General features: G+C 49.3%; 1 protein-coding gene across 7 annotated transcripts in view; it reads right to left on the reverse strand.

Annotated features, from left to right (window-relative positions):
• Positions 1-227: 227 nt before the first annotated feature.
• CELF5 (CUGBP Elav-like family member 5) overlaps positions 228-19,403 on the reverse strand; it is a 42,003-nt gene continuing 22,827 nt past the window's right edge. For 4 of the 7 annotated variants that reach the window (XM_052802098.1, XM_052802097.1, XM_052802093.1 and 1 more), the window contains exons 4-13: positions 13,569-13,697; positions 12,894-12,973; positions 11,750-11,896; positions 6,222-6,366; positions 5,398-5,544; positions 5,121-5,183; positions 4,949-5,029; positions 3,706-3,849; positions 3,428-3,592; positions 228-2,378 (exon numbers count right to left, since the gene is read on the reverse strand). In XM_052802098.1, coding sequence (XP_052658058.1) covers positions 3,465-3,592; positions 3,706-3,849; positions 4,949-5,029; positions 5,121-5,183; positions 5,398-5,544; positions 6,222-6,366; positions 11,750-11,896; positions 12,894-12,973; positions 13,569-13,697 — 1,064 coding nt within the window. In that variant the 3' untranslated portion in view covers positions 228-2,378; positions 3,428-3,464. The remainder of the gene's footprint in view (positions 2,379-3,427; positions 3,593-3,705; positions 3,850-4,948; positions 5,030-5,120; positions 5,184-5,397; positions 5,545-6,221; positions 6,367-11,749; positions 11,897-12,893; positions 12,974-13,568; positions 13,698-19,403) is intronic. The other 3 variants (XM_052802095.1, XM_052802094.1, XM_052802099.1) reach the window with 3 other exon arrangements.

Raw genomic sequence — 19,403 nt, forward strand, 5'->3', positions numbered from 1 at the left:
AAAATCCACAGAGCCTTCTTAGAGACACGGGGACGCCGTGTGGTGTTCAGAGTAAGCCAGGGTTGTATTCTGTAGGACTCAGGCTCTGTGATCCATCCCCCTGTGAAATTCTTTTTAACTGAATACACTGCTGAATGGAAAGAGACTTTCTTTGCCTTTGGTGATTGTCTTCAAGTGTAAGCATTATCTAAAAGCAGGTGCAACTAACACATGAAGTAAAACCCCAGTTACTTAGCAAGTAAAACTTTTATTAAATAAATTTAAGATTTTTTTTGACCAGAATGAGGAATTTGACATTGACAAAGCTTGTATCGCACCTGTAATGTTGTACAGTCACATCAGTAACTGTGATGGAAGAAACTGTAAATGCTTGTTTTAAACCAGCTTGACCTAGAATTTCCAAAGTCCTTTTTTTCCCATTTTGCATTTGTTGGTCTCTTTTTTTTTTTTTTTTTGTTTTGTTCAAAATTAGATTAAGTTTAAACTTCATGAAATTACTTGTAGCAGAAATAAAGTACATTATACAAATCACGTACATAATAGATGTTAAGTATAAAAATGGTATTTACAATAAGTAAACATGGACTATAGAAACACACGGACTCACACAGCTTCACCCATCTCAAACTCTCAGCATCAGATACAGAGGGGTGGTTGAGGAGATGAAAGTACTTAAAGAACTGTGCCACAAACATCTGAATAAAGGGAAACTGGAGGAGGATGAGAATTGGCTGAGGTTCCCTGAAGTCCCCATATCTCGCTTCAGTTATCAATTGCATCAATCTTTCTCCACCAACCCTCTGTTCATGTTTGAACGCAGCTACACGCGCACGCGCGCACACACACACACACACAGAGGAATGTTCTTGGTACCTTATCAAACTGGAATATTGAAACTAATCATTCAGAAGGTTTGTAGGGTTGGTTTGTTTTGTTTTTCTTTCCTTTCCTCGTTTTGGTAGAAACTTAAAGAGACTGTTTCAAGTTGTTAAAGGGATATGCCTTGTCAGTATGACACCCCCCTTACCCCCAGGGGATATTTGTTAAATCAAGCTCTGAACTATGTTCTGTACTTAAGTGTAGGTGTATATAACTGTATCTGTACATGCTGCATAATGTATAATCTGTCCCTTGGAGGGGGTGGTAGGAAAAAAAACAGAATGGCAACCCTCTTTCATCATACTATCCTTAATGTCTGCTTGGGAAAGCTTTGCAGAGTGTAATAAAGAGGTGAGTCCTCTTGTGAAATTCAGATGGAGAAAATGTCCCATTTCATCTGGGAATCGGAACTGCCCGCTAACCAGCATTAGGTTACTTCCGATACGTGGAGGCAGTGTGTAGCCCCTGGGAGGCTTCTGTCACTCTTGGAGATAGCATCTGCTCACACTCTCTTCTCTTCTCTTGCCTTGATCAAGAAAATGCTCTGTTACCATTGAGAGCTATGAAATACAGATCTGTGCCACGTGTGGGGAGGCAGTACAGCTCCTGTAGGTAAAGGGACTGGTTTCCTGTGCTTTCAGCCTAATTGAGTGCTCAGGCTAGGCTTTGGCACCAAACTCCAGGAGCTCTGTCTGCAAAAGCCCTTGGAAAGGTAAGACTGAGAGCTCTTGAGATCCTTAACCAGGCTGGTGCTAAGGTTGGTGGATGAGTGACTCGAGCTGAGCAGCTGGCTGTGCCCTAATCCTGGAGGTATGTAGTTTTTCTCCTTGCTTCTTGGCAATGTTGAGTAGAGAGATGCACGCGCTCTCTCTCTCTCTTGCTCTGTCCATCCAAGCATCCTCTCAAAATGTTCAGGCCTATCTGCAGTGCTTGCTGAGAGGACACTGTTGCAAAGACAAACCCTCAACTTCCAATCCCTCTTGCAAGGAGTCAGTCTCTAAATGGAAAAGTTTGGTCCTGTGAGCCACTTTAAAGAAAAATAGAGACTGTATATATATATATATATTTTTTTTTTTTTTTTTTTTTATATTTATCTATGAAAGGGCCAGGAGACAGGGCGGGAGGGATGGAGCTAAGTTTCCATACATCACTGCAGTAACCTAGAGACACACCAGTGGGTTTTCTTGGTCCATGTACTCCAGGCATACCCCGAGAGGAAGAGCTTCAGGTCCCCAGGGGCTGCTGGTGTTCTGGTCCCTTTGCTATGCACCACATTAGCAGCAAATATGCGAGTCCGTCGTGGCAAGAATCTTCCTGCTGGGCAGATATTGAGCCTTCTCTTTAATTGCATGTTTTGGGGAGGAGGGCAGAAGGAGGATGGGTTGGATAGGTGGGGAGCAGAGGAAGGAAAGGGGTGGTGTCAAAAGAGTTGATAAATTTACTGGCCTCTCTGTAAATCAACCTGAAGCAGAAATTCTTCCTCTGGACTTTCCCTTCACCTGAATAGAAAGGGAGGAGGGAGGGAATTGGGAGATTAGGAGGACATCTATGCAAACCTCAGGCTTTGAGTTGCTGTTGCTTAAACATGGAGGAAGATGACCCCAATTAGAAGGGACCAAGATAGGCCTCCCTTGCTCCCAGTCTGCGGCTGGTAGGAGCTAGCTCTTTGACAGCCAGCTCTCATGTCAGGTAGTTCTTCTGTGGCCCTTCAGGGCATCACCTTTTCTCTGCTTTTCTGTGATCCTTGTGAATCATGCGATTGTCCCTTCTTACCCTGGACAGCATTCTCTGCAGACTAATTTCAGGGCACATGTAACAATTGAAAACAAAACTATTGGGTTTTAAAAACCTTTCTAGGAAGATGCGAACGCTTTTTGGGAACGGCCAGAAAGTAGACTGAAACCTTGCTTAGACCACAGGCAGGTAATTTGAACCCATCTGCCTGTCAGGGCACTGAGTGTACAAATGGGCCTTAATGGCCTTGACCAGCCTCACATGTGGCTTCTGTCCACACTCCCTGCCCATGGGTCCTTACAGCTCAGGCCTGTGCCTTCAGTCCTTGTCTGATCTACATTGTGAAAGTGTCAGTCTCCACCTGTCCATGGACCTGTCCTGTCCATGGATCTTATTATCTGGACTCGAACCCTTGGATTGTCTTCCCACCTTGATGTTGGATCTGTTTAGTCTTCTCATTATAGACCTGCCTGGCAATCACTGGACTATGTCTGACCCTGTTTACCTTCACCAGCCCTGATCCTGAGCTTGACCTGCAGATTGACTCTCTGGCTTGGCCTTGGGCCTACCTCATTGCCACAAACTTGCCTGATGATCTACACTCTTGGTTGAACCTGTTCTTCATCTCCACGCTGCCTTGGTCACCTTGCTCTGGTGCTGGGGCTGGGCCCTGGCAAGCAAGGCCTCTGCCCTTTTAGCTGTGTTACTGCATTCATCTCCTGCCTTCCCACCCCATAGGAGCAGCCAGACCTTGCTGCCCGCTGACACTGGCCAGCACTGTGTAGGAACGGTGCTGTGATGGTGCCAGCTTTACCTGTGCTGCAGAAGTGACTCCTGCTTGCTCGCTGCCATCAGTAGGGATGGTTAGCATCCTTGGGTCGTTTTAACTGGACCTTCAAACGTTTCGTGCCAATCTGGAAGCCATTCATGGCCTGGATAGCAGTCTGTGCACTGGATGGGTTGTCAAAGCTTACAAAACCTGAAGGACAGGACACAGGCATGGCTAATAATGGCACTGTTGGTGCCATGCCCAATGCATGAGTGTCCTTGTTATCCATCATGCTTCCCTTGCCCACTGGTGTCAGCACTCACCAAAACACTTGCTCTGGTTGGTGGCACGATCCATGAATACCTTGGAGGAAATGATATTGCCAAAGGGCAGGAACATCTGCATCAACTCATTGTCTCCAAACTCCTGAGGGAGATGGTAGATGAAGAGATTGCAGCCTTCAGGACCTGCAGGCATGGGGGCAAGGGGGAGGGACAAAACAGAGAGCCCCCAAAGGGAAGGGGAAGAGAAAGGGGCTCAACTCAGAGCACAGCACTGGATGAGAACCCCAGTACTGCCTCCTTCTGTCTTCACCTCCCCTTGCTTGTCTCCCTCAGTCACTGGTCCGTGAAGGGTTCTGAGGGCTCTCCAAGAGCAGCTGGGAGGCAATATGCAGAGCTACAGTTTCTGGAGAGCAGATTCACTTTCACAGCTTGCCCAGTTCCCACGTGGGGTGCTGGACACAACAACTCTGTGAGTGTCTGCATGCTGTTTTGCTGGAAGGAAATTAGCTGAGGTGACAGCTCCTTGTTCATAGCTCTCCCAGTCCTAGGAGAGCAGCAGACACTGCTATGTGAAAGCTGCTGCTCTAGTGTTCCCTGCCCACAGCTATGCAGTGGTTGCCTTCAGCCAATAAGCCACAGCCCCAGCTGGAAATCTCCTGGATTGGCACACACGATTTATGGGCTAACGTGGTCCTGCCCACTCCTTCACTTGCTCCCTGTGAGCCTGATGAGCACAAGGAGCTGTTTCCTTGCTGACACCTGCTATACAAAGCAGAAGCAGACAACAAATGCCTTTGCCTCCAAATCCTGTCCAGGCCAGTCTGGAAATAAGCTGAAAAACAAACTCATGAGGCTAGGAAGGCTTAAGAGAGAGGACAGTATGTTGGAGAGGCTGGTTTGACTAGTACCAGTGTGGTTCTGGCATCAGTAAAGATGGGGAGGAAGTCCTCTTTGCTGCTGCCTGTGTAGGGAAGGTGCTCACTCTATACCCCTTTGGTGTCAAAGCTTGGTGTTCTAGTGCTTGTTGTCCCCTTTTTACCTGGCACCATCTGGCCAGGGATGAGATCAGAAAGTTTGCATGACAAGCATTCTCCAAACCCTTCCAGTCCACTCACTGCAAAGACACGGTTGGTTCTGTAACCCAGCCCCAATATTAAAAATTAGAGTGGACAAAGATTAGTGCTGTCTCCTCTCCATTGGTTCTGTGGTGCAGAAGACGACCTACACATATTGCCCCCACCCCACCACTGCCAGACACAGACATTCCCACCCTGATCCTCACCTTCTCGTTGCTGCTGCTGCAGGATGGGAGGTGGCTGAGGGATGCTCTGAGCAATGGGGGTGATGGCAGTTGGATACACAGCTGTATTCCAAGGAGACAGAACAAACTGTTTACCCGAGGATCTATCTGGTCAGCCACACAAGGGCCTGAGGGAGACAAGGGAAGCTGGTACCTGCATACTGCTGAACTCCTGTGAAGGCTGGGTGCAAAGTCTCTGCTACTGAAGGGCTCTGGGCTGCAGAGAAGAACATCATCAGAAGCACAGGAAAGGGAATCATGCATGCATTCTCGCTGTCTCTCTTTTCCCACCCCCCACCCCCCTGCCAAGTGAGTCTCAGTGCCTGGCTGGTAGGGAGCTAGAAAAAGTGTTCTGCGTGGGAAATCCAGAAAAGAGAAGCTAACTGCAGTTCCTGAGGTCTCTGGATGGCTTTTTTTCCTGCTCTCCGTACCCGAGTATGGCACAAGGCCATTGGTGTAAACTGTTTCCAAGGTTGGATGCCCATTTGGGAATGGTACCACTCCAGTGAAGCCATTTGAAATGGGTGCCACCAGTCCCGGCATGCCTGCTGTTCCCAGGAGAGGCGGTGAATGTAGCCCTGTAGAGCAAGAAGAGATGACATCCTATGAGAGTCGAGGTCCTGCAAAACCTGCGCTCCCTCGTTCCATCTGCCTGGTAAGACTGCTGTGTGTGAAGCTATTACCTCTTCTAGTTGGCACATGGAGGTGACAGACTAGTGCTGGAGCCTTCACAAAATTAGAGGCAGCACTAGTGAGAAGTGTGTGCAGCATTGCTAGCCCTGGCTGCTGCCAGAGCTTTGGGATGGAACATTTTTAATCCAGGTTTGTACAGCACCTAGCATGATACAGCCCTGTTCTTGACAGATGTTGAAAGCCAATATGCATTATTGCCGATATTATTACTGTGGGATGAGGATAATGAATAATAGCACTGCTGTACTCGGAGTGAGGTGCAATCCTGGGAACCTGGTCCTTCTTTACTACATCAAAGGGAAAAACTGCAGCAGAGAGGAAGAGCAGTAGGGCAAGAGAATGTGCGTTGAACATGTGAGGGTGTCAGGGAGGTTGCAGAAATTTGCACAGAACTAGGGACTCCTGTCCTCGGAGGCTGCATTGTTAGAAAAGAGTGGCCTAATCCAGATGCTGAGCCCAGAGGGATGTGGGAACTGTTTTACCTGTATGAGCACCGTGCTGGGGCAGGAGGTTCATCGGTAGTGAAGGACTTCCTGCGTCCTGGCCCACACCAGGCCCTCACCTGATGTTGGTGCAATAGGAGTGGCTGGCAGCCCATTGAGACTGACGGCACCGATCTGTTGGATGTGGCATGGGGAAAAGGCGACGCCTGGGCTCAGGTAGCTGCCGTGCGAGGTGGAGAGAACCGTTGTCTGCTGCTGCATCAGCTGCAAGGCAGGACCATGCAGTCAGGGCCCCATGCCGCCCAGGGCTTCGCGCCACTTAGGGCCTCGCGCTGCCCGGGGCTCTCACTCCGCTCGGGGCCACGTACGGCTCAGCGGCTCACTCCGCTCGCCCCAGGCCCCGCGCTGCTGGAGGCCTCCCGCCATTAGGGCCCCACCGCAGCCGCGGGCGCCGCTCGGGGAGGCTGCGCAGGCCAGGTGGGCCTCGGCCTTCCCCCGCCGCTGCCTGTGGCCGGGGACGGGCCAGAGCTGCGGCCTCGCCACCTCCCGCAGCCGCCGCTGGGGGTCGCCGGGCTCCCGCTGCCTGCCCCGGAGCTTCCCGCGACTCGGCGGCACCTGCTGGGGGCGGGCTGCGGCGTCGCCGTCCTCTGAAGCACCGCGCCCCGCCTGGCTGCCGGCCCCCGAGGAGGGCCTGGAGCTCCCCGCGGCCACGCACGCCAGCAAGGGCTGCCCCCGCCGAGGCGGGCCGGCGGCCTGGGCCAGGCCACGCGTGGAAGCCGCCGAGAGCGGCGCACAGCTTCCTGCCCTGCAGCCGGGGGACACGGCTAGGCGGGCACCCTCCACAAAGCCAGGGCTGTAGCCGTGCAGCCTTCCACCCACCCTCGCCCTCCCGGCAAGCCAGCAGCCTTGAGGGGTCTTCGCTCACTCAGCTATGCGCCAGGCCATCGGGATGGGCCCTTCCTGCTCAGAGAGCTCCTGCAGTGGGGAAGGGGGCAGGGAAAGGGGTATGCTCCTGGCACCCAGCAGCACCCTCTCACCACAGGCCCTACCGCTCTGTCAGGCGCTGCAACATTTCCTCCCAGCCACAGTGCCTTCTCTGAGCACTGCCACTTCTCCTGGGACAGTGCCAGGTATTAAATAACACAGCTTTCCCTTGAGGAGCAGGGTCCAAATCCCTCTCCTTTTGCCCAGCCTCAACAAGGAGACCGCGCTGCTGGGAGACATGCGGAGCTCATTCTGGTACGTGCGCCCTGCCGTACAACCAGGTGTCCATCCAGGCCCAGCTCTCGTGGCATGCTTTGCCATCTGAGGTCTGCCCCATGATCCACTGAGCTCAGTCCTTCCTCTGGCAGTGCCCTGCACCCTGGGGTTGAGGGATGGCAGCTCCTTGTGGTCCCATAACACACCTGACTAGGCAGAGATGCACAATGCAAAAAGAAGGGGGGGGGGGGGGGCGGGCACAAGGTTGGGAGGAGGGTTAGGCGGAAGAAGGAAAAAATCTTTCTGGTCCTATTTGTCCATCATTTGCTGCTCTGGAGCCTAAGATTAAATCAGACTGCGCTCAGAGTGCAGTGGCAACAAAGATTTAGTTCTGGATGCAAAATTATCTAGCCCCTTTATAAGCCTTGTCTTTACCATCAAGCAAGAAGAGCAGGGGAGGCACAGGCACAGGCACAGGTCTCTGGAAACTGTACAATTCCACAGGAGGAGCTAGGGGGTGGCACATGGCAAAACCCAAGAAAAACACAAATCCTCTTTACATTAACTACAACCATATCCCACTGTCTGCATACATAAATACAGACCACTCAAGTAACCTGCCTCATCCACAAATGGCTGAGCCAGTAAGCCAGTTTGGCCTCGGGCTCAGCTGAAGAATCTGGTAACTCTGAAAAGTTCATGGCTAGCTAAACCTTCTCTTTGTTTCTTCCACACAGAAGCTGACTATTGCTGTTGCATAAAAAGAAGAGGAATTGCCTCATTTCATGGCATTGCTGTTTCTGTAAGCTGGCACAAGCAAAGCAGCTGGGGTGGAAGTGACTCTGCAGGGCAGCGCTGCGATAGGGGAGAGCCCTTTCTGGGGGAGAGGTGGGACGCTCCCAGGCACACCACAGAGCAGGGTCTCTGCAGGCAGGCAGGACTGACTGACAGCAAAGGGGTTCGCTACTGCTTGACTCCAGAAAGCAAGCGCCCTGAAATCACCTCATCTATTTGCTGCCATATTGTCTTTGGAGTGATTCCCCTGAAGCAGGGCTCACATAACTGGCAACCACTCACCCTGAGCCAGGATTACAGCAAAATGTGGCCTTCCTGAGAGCACAGAACTCTGCTAAGGAAGGTGTCCCTATGGCAGGCAGTCTGCACGTATTCCTAGTCCTATCTTCACACTGTCCCCATTTAAGGATGCAGGAACCAATGCATTTCTTATTTACTAGATGAATATTGATTTTTTTTCTCATTAATGCCTGTTCTGTGCCAGGCTCTGGCTGAAACAAGACCTGCATCTGACTGCACATGCACTAAACTGGCATTCTGAAATTGTTTTAATTACTCAAATAAAATTACCATATTGAACCCTAAGAGCAGAAAGAAAAAGGGGGGGGGGGGGTCTTGTGTCTGTGAACAAACTATGTTTTGTGTTTAGAACTAACTGATTTATGAAATACAAGAAATATTCAAGCACAATAAGCAGTTAGTAATTTGCACTGGCTGCTTTTTTAAGACTTCAGGCCTCTTTTGTATTGATAGATTATTTTTTCAGCTTCCAGTCAGTTTCCTGATGCCATCTGAACTAATGACTGAATTCAATTTGTTGAATAAACTGAAATGAAGGAAATACTCACTTTTAACTTACAGAAGAGGCACCTGGGATCGAAACCTGGTTTAAGCACTGAAATAAACTGCTTCCGGATGCTTAGCCAGTCATATTTCCCAGATAAGTATGAGAAATCTTCTTACAAACTGTATCAGCTAACATGTACTGTTTGACTATTTTTAATATCTTATATTTTTATGACTATTCTTTATGATATGATAGTCATATAAGATATGACTATCTTATATGACTATTTTTAATATCTTATTTTGTATATTTGAGTAGATCAGAATAACTTTAGACCTAAAATAGTTTGTGATTATTTCATGTTTAATTTGAGATAGTTTTTAAAGGAAAATGCAATTAATATAGATTTTAAACATCCACTGAAAAAAACCCACAAAACAAAATCCAAACAACCCAGGCTCCAAACTTCTTCCTCCTAGGCCAGGGACTCTGGGGACTGCTTTGGCTTGGCGAGGCACCAAATCCCATGGGGACAGGGAAAGAAAGTTGTTGGCGTATTAAATTGTGAATCTAAGAACCAATGCCTATGATGCACCAGTTCACCCCAGCAGCACTCACTCCTCTCAGTCTGATTCAACCACATACATAATTGTTAGCTGCATCTCCTGGGCCTGTGAGTAACCTTGGGTGCAGCATCTACTACTCCAAGCCCTGCACCATGCAAGCATGAACTGTGTTGGAGTTCCCTTGAGCCCTGGCTTAGCAGAGGTCCCAGCTCCCAAGAGCTGCCCCTGGCAGGACATTTGGAGGTGCTGTAAAGAAATTCAGCAAGGAAATCCCTCCCTTCTGTCCCCACTTCTAGAGAAATTAGATGGCATTTCAAAGGGCTGATGCCCTCTACCTCTGATGGGGACACTATATGCATATGAGAACTGGCTAGGATCTCTCCTCTGGGAGAAGGGAAACCAAAGACTGGGATGACACAAGAGAAGAAACAATCGGGTGTGAGGTCAGTGCCTCAGAAAGAAGGAGAGAGAACCAAAACCAGCGGAAAGGAAAAGGAAAAGGAGGAAAAAACCTGGAAGACTGGGAGACAGGATGAGTCCTGAGTCAAGGGGAAAGCTAAAATAAAGTCACAGAGCAGGAAGGCCAGTGAAGAATCAGAGACAAAGCAACAAATTTACAGACACAACTGAGGAGAAAGAAGATGCAGATAAGCAAGGAGCACAGCCTAGGCCTGACTGGCTTCTTGTCATCAGCAGGAGTTTCTGAAGATTGGATGGCACTTGCAAGACTGAGTCTAGAAGGTTTCGCTGCTCTCCTTCCTTACATGTCCTGGACCATCAGCTAATAAAGTACCTTCTGCCATCATAAGCTCACTGTGTGGTCCATTCCTGCCTCCTTCACCATCATACCATGCCCAAGTTAGCGCCATCTCCATGACAGCAGAAGATACACCAGAATGATCATCTCCTAGCTGACCCACAGCTGATCTAAGCTACAACCTTAGACCTCAGGTATAGCTGGCTTGTGGATTACAGGGCTGGATAGAAAAGACTGGTCCTGGCACGAGATAGTGGTGTCTGGTCAGAAAGGGTTCTCCCCTCTAAACCATTCTTCTGCTGGAAGCCTTGGTGCTTGGAATGTTATAGGTGATCTCAGCCTCATGACACAAGAAGAATCAAATAATGTGTTGGACAAATTCTATGTTTCGTTCCCAAAATTCCCCAATGGTACGGAGCATCATATGTATTGGCTCTTTTCTTTTGTTACTCCATGCTCTTGCCACATACTTAAATGGCATTTGGCAGTTTCTGGGGATTCTTTGAGAGGAAACAGCCAACAATTGAGAAACAGTCCATTCTCTGTCATGTAGACAGAAGGGAGACACACCAAGTAGCCACTGAAGCCAGCGGTGAAAGAGGTGTCCACAACAGGTTTATTTGTGCTCCCCCCCTCTGAAAATTACTTTCAGTAACAGTATCTACTTTCAAGTTCTTTGTCTGACACAAGCACCTCTCATGCTTTGAGCAATTTCTGAGCCTCCTTCCATAGGCTTTATACTTGGTAGCAGAGACCTGAAAGTGACAGTCACCAAGACGACCCAAAAGATGCTCCACCACAGCTGGTCAGGGACTTGAGTTTGGGACCTACCTCAAACATCAATGGCAATCACCACCATCACTCCAAGGCAATGAGGTTCTTTCACTAAGATCTAAAGCACAGTGAGTCCTGCCAGAGGAGGCCAGACTGCTGGAACACCTCTGACCCTCTGCTACCCACTGCTCTCCCTCCAGCACCCTGCAAACCCCACAGTGATACTAGCCAAGAGAGAAAACCCTGGGAGCCAAGGACAGCACTGGGGGGATTAGGGCCCTCCTGAGAATTTCAGCAGAGAAATAAACATATGAAGCTGGGCCCAGGGCTCTCATGGTGCTCCAAAAACAGAGAGACACACGCATTTGTGCCATTGACCCGGAGGAAGAGTTCACAAGTTGGCAGACTGCCATGTCTGGCCGACATCACCCAGGAATCATTGCCCTGAGCTGTCCTCAAAACAAGACAGAAAGACACTGGGTCATGCTTGACCTGTTCCCAGACACCTCCGCCAGTCTACACCACATCAGAGAAATCCAGCCTCACTTTGAGAAGGTCCCAGCTCTCTCCTGCCACCCCTTCCAGGAGAGACATGCACAAAGACTAAGGTGCTGACTGGAGAAACCAAAGCCAGGAACAACTCCCAGGTGCTGGGAAGCTTTCACGCATTTGTTACAGAGACCCATTTGTGGTCTCCCAGCCCAGCTATGATGTTGCCCCATAGCCAAGAGGGCAGCCTTTCCCCCCACACACACGCGTGATACTCACAGCCTGCGCATAGGCGCTGTATGGGCTGAACGGCAAGGTGAGAGATGGAGTGAATATCCCCAGCTGCCCCACCATTTGCTGCATACGACGGAGGGTCCTCTCCTTATCTGTGTCAGCAAACTTCACCACTAGACTGGAGGAGGCGCCCTAGGCACAGAGAGAGGAGACAGAGAGAGGAGGCACAGGGAGAAGAGGCGGGGACAGCCAGAGAGTCAGCAGTCAGACAAGGTGGGATGGGGCAGAACAGGCAGCAGAGAGGAGTGGGAAGAGGAGCAGAAGAGCAAATATTGGCGTGAAAGTGCTCAGGAGCTGCCTGGAACCTGGGCTGTGCCCATCCCCATCCATCTGTGCATCCAACCCTTCCCTCTCCCACCCTTCCCGTCACACCTTGGTCCTTGCACAGCTGCACAAGTGGGTGCACACATCCTTGGCTGCATTCACCAAGTGATGGTGTAGCCAGGTACACCCAGGACATTGTCAGCCACAAGCACCATCTTTCCACCACCATAAGTTTGGCTGGATAGACAGAACAGTTCCTGGCAGCTGGAAATACCCCTGCTGCAGCAATGCACTGTCCTGCCCACAAGGTGCCTCAGTCCAGGTTAGAGATTGTGAGAGACAAGATCACAACTGCAGCTCCACTTGCACAAGAAGGCACAGCTGCGGCTACACAACCCCACACCATGCACAATGTGTTCCCACCCTCACCCAACCTGCCCCAGAGGCCTCCTCTACTGCCTAAGTAAGAGAAGGCAGGGAGTGTGCTCAGACACTGGATTCCTGGCTGCTCACACTGCTGAACTGTTAGCTTGCACCCTGCTCAGTTTTGAACTCCTCCAGGTAGCTGTCTCCAAGACAAATTCATGGCCTGGTTCTTGGCTCTCTTTTATTTAGCCTTTATAGCTATAAGTGCTGTCACTACCAGTCTGGACAGACATAGATACACACACCAGCCCAGGAGACAAGATGGTTCCCAAAGACAAGAGCACAGATGTGCACACACACAGCCCCCACCCCCCACAACCACACGACCTAGAAACTACAGTTGAAACTGTCATGGTTTTGGACAGTGAGGGGAAGTCCCTGCAACAGGGTGATGGGAAGAGGATTAGGTAGAGAGTAGGTACCCTGGCCTTATACTCACGGGCATTGTCTGGCTGCCATGGAGTGCGTGGATTGCTGCCTGAGCCTCTGTGTGAGATGAGAACTTTACAAAAGCACAGCCTGGAAAGGGACAGAAAGAGCACAGAGATTGCAGTGACAGGACTGCTGTGAAAGTGCCCCTTGCATCATCATGCAAGAGACAGTATCTGGATCTCAGGCAGGGCAAAGGAAAGCCACCCGAAGAAAGCACGGAACAAAAAGTATGACTCATCCCAAGTCCTCTATCCTGGAAGAAACAGGAAGGGTCTCAAATTGTTACTTCAGTGATATACTCTGTAGATGATGTCACCATCTCCACCCTTGCTTCTGATTACCTCTTCCCCAAATTCTCTATGTGCTCCTAATTGTGGGTACAGACATTAAAAATTGCAGACCCAGACCAAGCCAACAGGCTCACTTGTGATCCTGGAAACTCAGCTACTCATCATGCTCTGCTTCCCCTCCTTTCACCTCGGTCTCTGCCCATCTTTCCCAATCTTTCTTGCAGCAGACAACTCTTCCTGCCCTGCTCCCTACGCCTGGCTGTGATATGGGTTCCCATAAAGATGGGGTGGGGGAATAAGTGCCCCAGTGGAAAGGAGGCACAGGTGGTGAGGCAGGTGAGTGCTACCTGAAGAGCAGGGAGAAACGGCACAACACACAGAGGGGTTCACACCTTTGCTGTTACCATCAGGTCCACGGAGCACCGTACATTCATCAATGACCCCAAATGGTTCAAAGAGCCGGAGCACGTCATCCTCAGACTGCTGCTTATTTAACATGCCCACAAAGAGCTTCCTGTCCCCTAGGGGCAAACACAGAAACATCAACCTTCTATGAGGCTTACAGTCCAACGCAGGAGGATAGGGACACTTAAGCACAAAACAGCCTAGTGTTGAAAACATGCCTGGCATGGAAATGATTTGCTGTTGGCTGAAATGCTCCCAGGGGTGAGTATACAGGGTCCTCCCAAGCTCCTCACCCCTGCAAAGGTTTCTGTGGCTTCCCCTGTCCTACCCTCTCCAAAGGAAAACAAAAGATTAATAATTTCCTTCTATTCATTAGCCCTTTCCTTTGAATGATCCAACACAAATGGTAATAAGAAAAACTGCCTGGGCAATTATACCCTTACTGAACAATATGTGAAGTCCAAGAGGTACCTTAGGAAATACAGCAGACCAACCCAGGCAAGGTGAATAAATTCCAGGACCCTCAGCTTCTCTTTCCTTTTCCTTCTCTCCAAGATCACTGTTTCCACAGCTGCTATGTAACCAAGCAGCTTAGCTTCAATTTACTCTTCCCTACCCCAGTCTAACCAGTATGTCTACCGAGTTGTCCTCTAAGGCCTGGAATAAACCCTGGCATTCTGGGTCCCAATTTGCCTCACCATAGGATCAGCCAAGTGCAAGTCAGTTGGGTGAGGGCCAACAAACGGCTCCATGGTCCCCACTCCCCCTTCTCCAAGGGCATTCTGTACCCCTGTCACACTGGTGGGGGGCTGGGAGGCTGGCCAACACATCCAGGGCTTTGAGCTCAGGGTCCTTCTGGGTTCCTTCATCAGAAGGGAGAAGTCAGGATTATGGTTTTGTTGGGATGGCCAACTGTGGAGGTGGGAAGAAAGGTGCACAGTGCTTTCTCCCCCTCTCTGCCTCCATCAGTACACAGAGGGGCCCATCACACAGCCTGATGCCATCCAGTCAAGCACAAACACAGCAGTGGTTGGGACAACATCCTCCACAGATTGCTGTGAACAGCTATTAAAATAGCACAACATTAAAATCCCAGCCGACACGTCAGCCCAGTCTCCACCGTTGCAAGGAGATAGTTGTGCCAACTGCAGAGTTAACCCTTCCCCACTGCCCCAAACATGCATGGGGAGACATGACCCACAGGAGCGAATGTGTCAGGATATGGCTTGGGAGGAGCAGTGAGAGAGGATTCCTTATTGTTAGTGACAGGATCAGAGGGGCTGGCTTCAAACAAAACCAATGTAATGTGACGCGCATCGGAGAAAATAGCAAGGAAGCTGCTATCTGTTTGAGAGTGCAGTGACCTGAAAAACAACAGGTCTTGGAGCTACAGCAGCAGAGCAGGCTGCAGGGGTGGTGGTGTGTATGTGTGGCAGGAATGGATGACACTTTACACATTCACACTGCCGGCAAAGCCTCCCCCAGTCCATTCCTTGCTCTCCTTGGCTCAGAGGATGGTTCCCACCCAGGTAAGTAAGCAAGCTGCCTCCCCCGCACTGCTCTGCCACATACAGACACACTTGGGAACACATGCAGGAAGTATCTACATGTGCCATTGGTCCCTTGCAGAAAAGCAGATGCACACTCAACATTAATGGACAAGCACATAGGCTCACGCATGCACAGGAACATGCTTGTACATTGTCCCGGCCCCAGTAGGTGCCTTCAGAAACAAAATTCCGCAGTGAACGAGAGGGATGTGCAGACAGATGCACTCTTCCACCATGCAGACACCACAGGGAGCCACTTGTATGGCTGCACCACCCCACAGTGCGCAAGCACAAGCTCATGCAGGCACAACTCTCCACTAGGCATTAGATGTACATGCAACACAGATGCCACTTTGATCCACCACAGATAAAGGGTTAAAAGTGCTGCACCTAAGGCTCTTACCCAGTCCCAAACAGATACTCCTGATTTATATCACTGGAAGTGGCTGAAATATATGGCCTTGTGTATTTTTTAAAGGCCAAATTTCCCAGCTTCCCCACTTTCATGATTCCCTGGATAACTAAACCTGTGGGAATTTCATCCCCTTCTACTTTCCTTGCGATTCTACATTTCTCCCTGCACCTGCATGACAATGGTTGCATTTTGGAGACACTATTTCAGCTGATTAAGTCCATCAAAAATTCAGTGCATTTTGGAGATGCTATTTCAGCTGATGGAGGCCATCCAAAATTTAGTGCTCTGGCAATGCCCAATAATCCCCAGCCAAGGCACAGGAGCTAATAAACCAGGTGCTGTACAGCTGCCTTCTTAGCAGTAAGACAGCATCTGCCCCCACCAAAAGGCCAGCTCAGAAATGCTGGTGGGCAAACCAGAAAAAAAATAGCACCTGGAGAAGGTGAAAAATCTGACTGGAAGGGGAGTGGAAAAAACCAGGACTGGTCAGGAACATATTTACTGGGAGGTGGAGAGGAGAATGGAAACTAAAGGAGCAGTAGCTCGGTACTCTCCTTAACATCACCTGGTGCCATACCTGATCCCAGTTTGGCTATGGGAGGGGTCACAATCCCCCTCTCTCTACCCTGAATCTATATTGCAGCTGCAGCCAAGCCTTATTTCAGATATGTGCACCATGCTGCAGCTTTGGATTGCAAACACGGCAGGAGTTCCTCCGAAAACACATCAGCAAAGGGGAGAAACACACTGGGAAATATTTGCACTGACTTTAGATGCTGTAAAATAATCCTCTGTTCTTTGAACTAACAAGCAAATATTTGTGGACTAAGACCTAACAGCGAGAAATGCACTTGATGGTCTTTGACTTGCTCTTTATGGAGCCCAGCAGGCTGTCTGGCTGTTTGGGTCAGGGAGGCAGGAGGAGTGTCAAGACAACTGGGAAAGTCAGTTATATTAGAAATTTAAAAAGCTGGAACTCTAGGGGGGGGGACGGACATACAGCTACACAGACGTATGTTACTTTTGTAACATCGGCCTTTTGCTTCTGGATCTGATTTTGTGTAAAGTGAGGTTTTTGCAGAACAATAGCGGGTAACCAGTGGAGATTCAGATAAGTGGTTCCAGTTTTGGCTGATGACTAATTCAGTACCAAGACCTGATGGTTACCACAGTCACCCAAAGCTTAAGTCTCTGCCAAGCAACAGTCTAATGGATGCAAGAAGCCACAATTTTGCAAGGGAGGCACTGAACGAAAAGAAACCTTGTCAACTTGCAATCAAATCAACATTAAACTATGAGTGACTAGTTGTTTTCTCTTTCAGAGGGCCTTGAAGTTTCCTGGATAATTCTTGTGGTTTCATCCTCACATTTCATCCTCACATTCATCCTGCTATTTTTCCCTCACTTTCTCTCCAGCTCTTGTTTTCCACCCTCTGATTGGCAATTTCTCATGCTGTCCAGCAACCAGGAAAATTGTCTCTGATTTCTGACTGTTGAGTTCCCATGGAAACATGCTCTGGGCACAGTCAGTCACCCAGGCAGCAGGAGGAGGGCCAGTGCAGAGCAGGTTGCTGATGAAGATACCATGGGAACAAGCAAGGGGTTAAGGCTGAATGCTTTGGCCATGAGAGAGAGAGAGAGGAGAGCACACAAGCACTGGACGATGCTCCTCTCTAAACCCAGTGGATTTAGGTCATCTGGCCAGCAGCTGTCAGCAGCAAGGATCAGGGAGAGGGAGGAAGCCCGCGCAAGCAGTTGGCTGTGGATGGGACGCAGTAAATCTCCTTGGGTATGCAGAGAGCTTCCTTGTCTCTAAGGCAGTGCTAATGGGCTTGGGCTAGCTGTCGTATCACATCAGTGCAGCAGAGTGCTCCAGGTCTCGCAAGAAGCACAGACAAGCTCTTCTGCCCCCTCACTCAATCTCCTCCTGGCACTCCCAGGCTCACATCAGAGGCATGAGGGAAAGGAGGAAAGAGCTGACAAAGCCTGTGCCAGAATCATAGGTCCCCCTCTGAACTAATGCAGGCAGCATCTTTTTACTAGTGAATTCCTTCTGCAGGGCACAGTAACACTGAGCATCCAGATATCACCACACAGCCCCTGCACGGCTTGGCCAAAACTGCCCCTTTGGCACAAAAATTAGCATCTCTTAGACCAGGAGACAAATTCTGGTGCTCTTACTTCATGTACTTAATTCGGGGTGCTTAATTTGAGAGATGTCAGTCCCTGGAGAGCGTAAGAGTTTCCCTTCAAGGATAATGCAGAGCAGAGCCTCACTGATGCATGCAGCTGTTCCCTTGACAAATTCCTAGTCCAAGCAGTTCTGCCCTGCCCCAAATCTTTCTTTTACCTCCTGTCAGGGTGGGACTATTGCTATAGGGAATGGCTCTTCCCATATTTGCAAACTTGCTCATTCACTTCTCTGACAAGTGGAGCATCACAACAGAAACCTTTGGGAAGAGAAACCTGATTCAGACAAGTAGAGGGTGCTGTCTTGATGCTGCTTCTGCCTCAAGAAAAATTCCAGTTTATCCTGGATCCTGCAGGAGTTACTCATTTCTGAGCTCTGTAATGAAGCTGGAAGGAAGCTAGACACATGGGCTGGAGGGAGGCAGGTGTTCAGACTCCAAAGGCTGCTTTTCTCTATGACCTTCTCCATGGGAAGCAGAGCTGATGCCCTGACCTTTGCAGTCATTAGAGACTGTGGCACTTTTCATAGGTTTAGAGATTTCAGAGTCCAGTGCCTTGACCAAAAGCTTGCCTCCAAATCAACATCCTGTTTTTGAACATGTTGGCCTATTTCAGCTCAATTTGACAGAGGAGCTGAGGCATCAGAGATATGAAGTCCCAACACAATCTGTGACACTAGGTGGCTGTGTATAGAAGAGAGTCCCTAGTAGTAGTGCCTCACCAGCAAAAGAAAGGCTGCAGAAATGACCTCAGCCTAGTGTTGGCCACCAGAGATTCCACAGTTGCACTCATCAGAGAGACACAAACTGTTAAGAAAACAAAGCTGCAGTGGTCAGTCTGTTCACAGCCTGAATTGTCTGTCTGGTCTGTTTTTACTGCTGTTATGTGAGGGCTTAATGCAGGGGCATCAGCTGTGCCTGGGTGGTACTGGTGAAGGTAAATGTGTGCATTCCTATGAATGTGTGTGTCAAGTGCCACATGTATGTATTTGCAAAGTGGTGCAGACGTGGGGCATCCATCTGTAGGTACATCTGCCTATGTCTCTGTGTTGGCTGTGAGGGTTGCTATGCAGCCATGTCTTACAGCCTGAGAATGCATGGGATCTGCCAGTGTGTACATGTAATGGTTCTGTGATGTTGAGTTATTGGTATGACTGGCAAAGGCTTTCCTAGTCTCCTATTGTTTTTTATTTTTTTAAAGACTCATTAGGAATAACCTCAGATACAATTACACAATTTCTGAATTAATTAGAAATCTGGGGTATGAATTTTTAAAATCACTGTGGTGGGGGAAAGTATTGACCACCTAATGGTTTTATCTAGAGGCAATATGAGGCATCAGTGAGCAGTCAGCTTCCTCTGTCCCCACTGCAGGCACCTCAAAAGGACAGCTCATCCACTCCTAATATCAGTATCAAGAGTGAGAGAGTGTATTACCCTGAAGGCACTGGTCTCTTTTTACTGTCTATAGCATAGACCTTAAACTCAACCCTGAACCCAGGGACTGAAGTAAGGTGCGATGAATCCAGTCGTATGTGTTTTATGCATACTAGTTTCTTCGGAGGCTTAAGCCACGGTTCTTTTCAAAAGGAGCATGTCTACATGTGGCATGTCTGGGATTCTCAGTATAGCCCAAGGGAATAAAAATGCCCAGACTTCAGTAAAAGT

This window comes from Harpia harpyja, chromosome 11 (genome assembly GCF_026419915.1).
Source record: "Harpia harpyja isolate bHarHar1 chromosome 11, bHarHar1 primary haplotype, whole genome shotgun sequence".
Lineage (NCBI taxonomy): Eukaryota > Metazoa > Chordata > Aves > Accipitriformes > Accipitridae > Harpia > Harpia harpyja.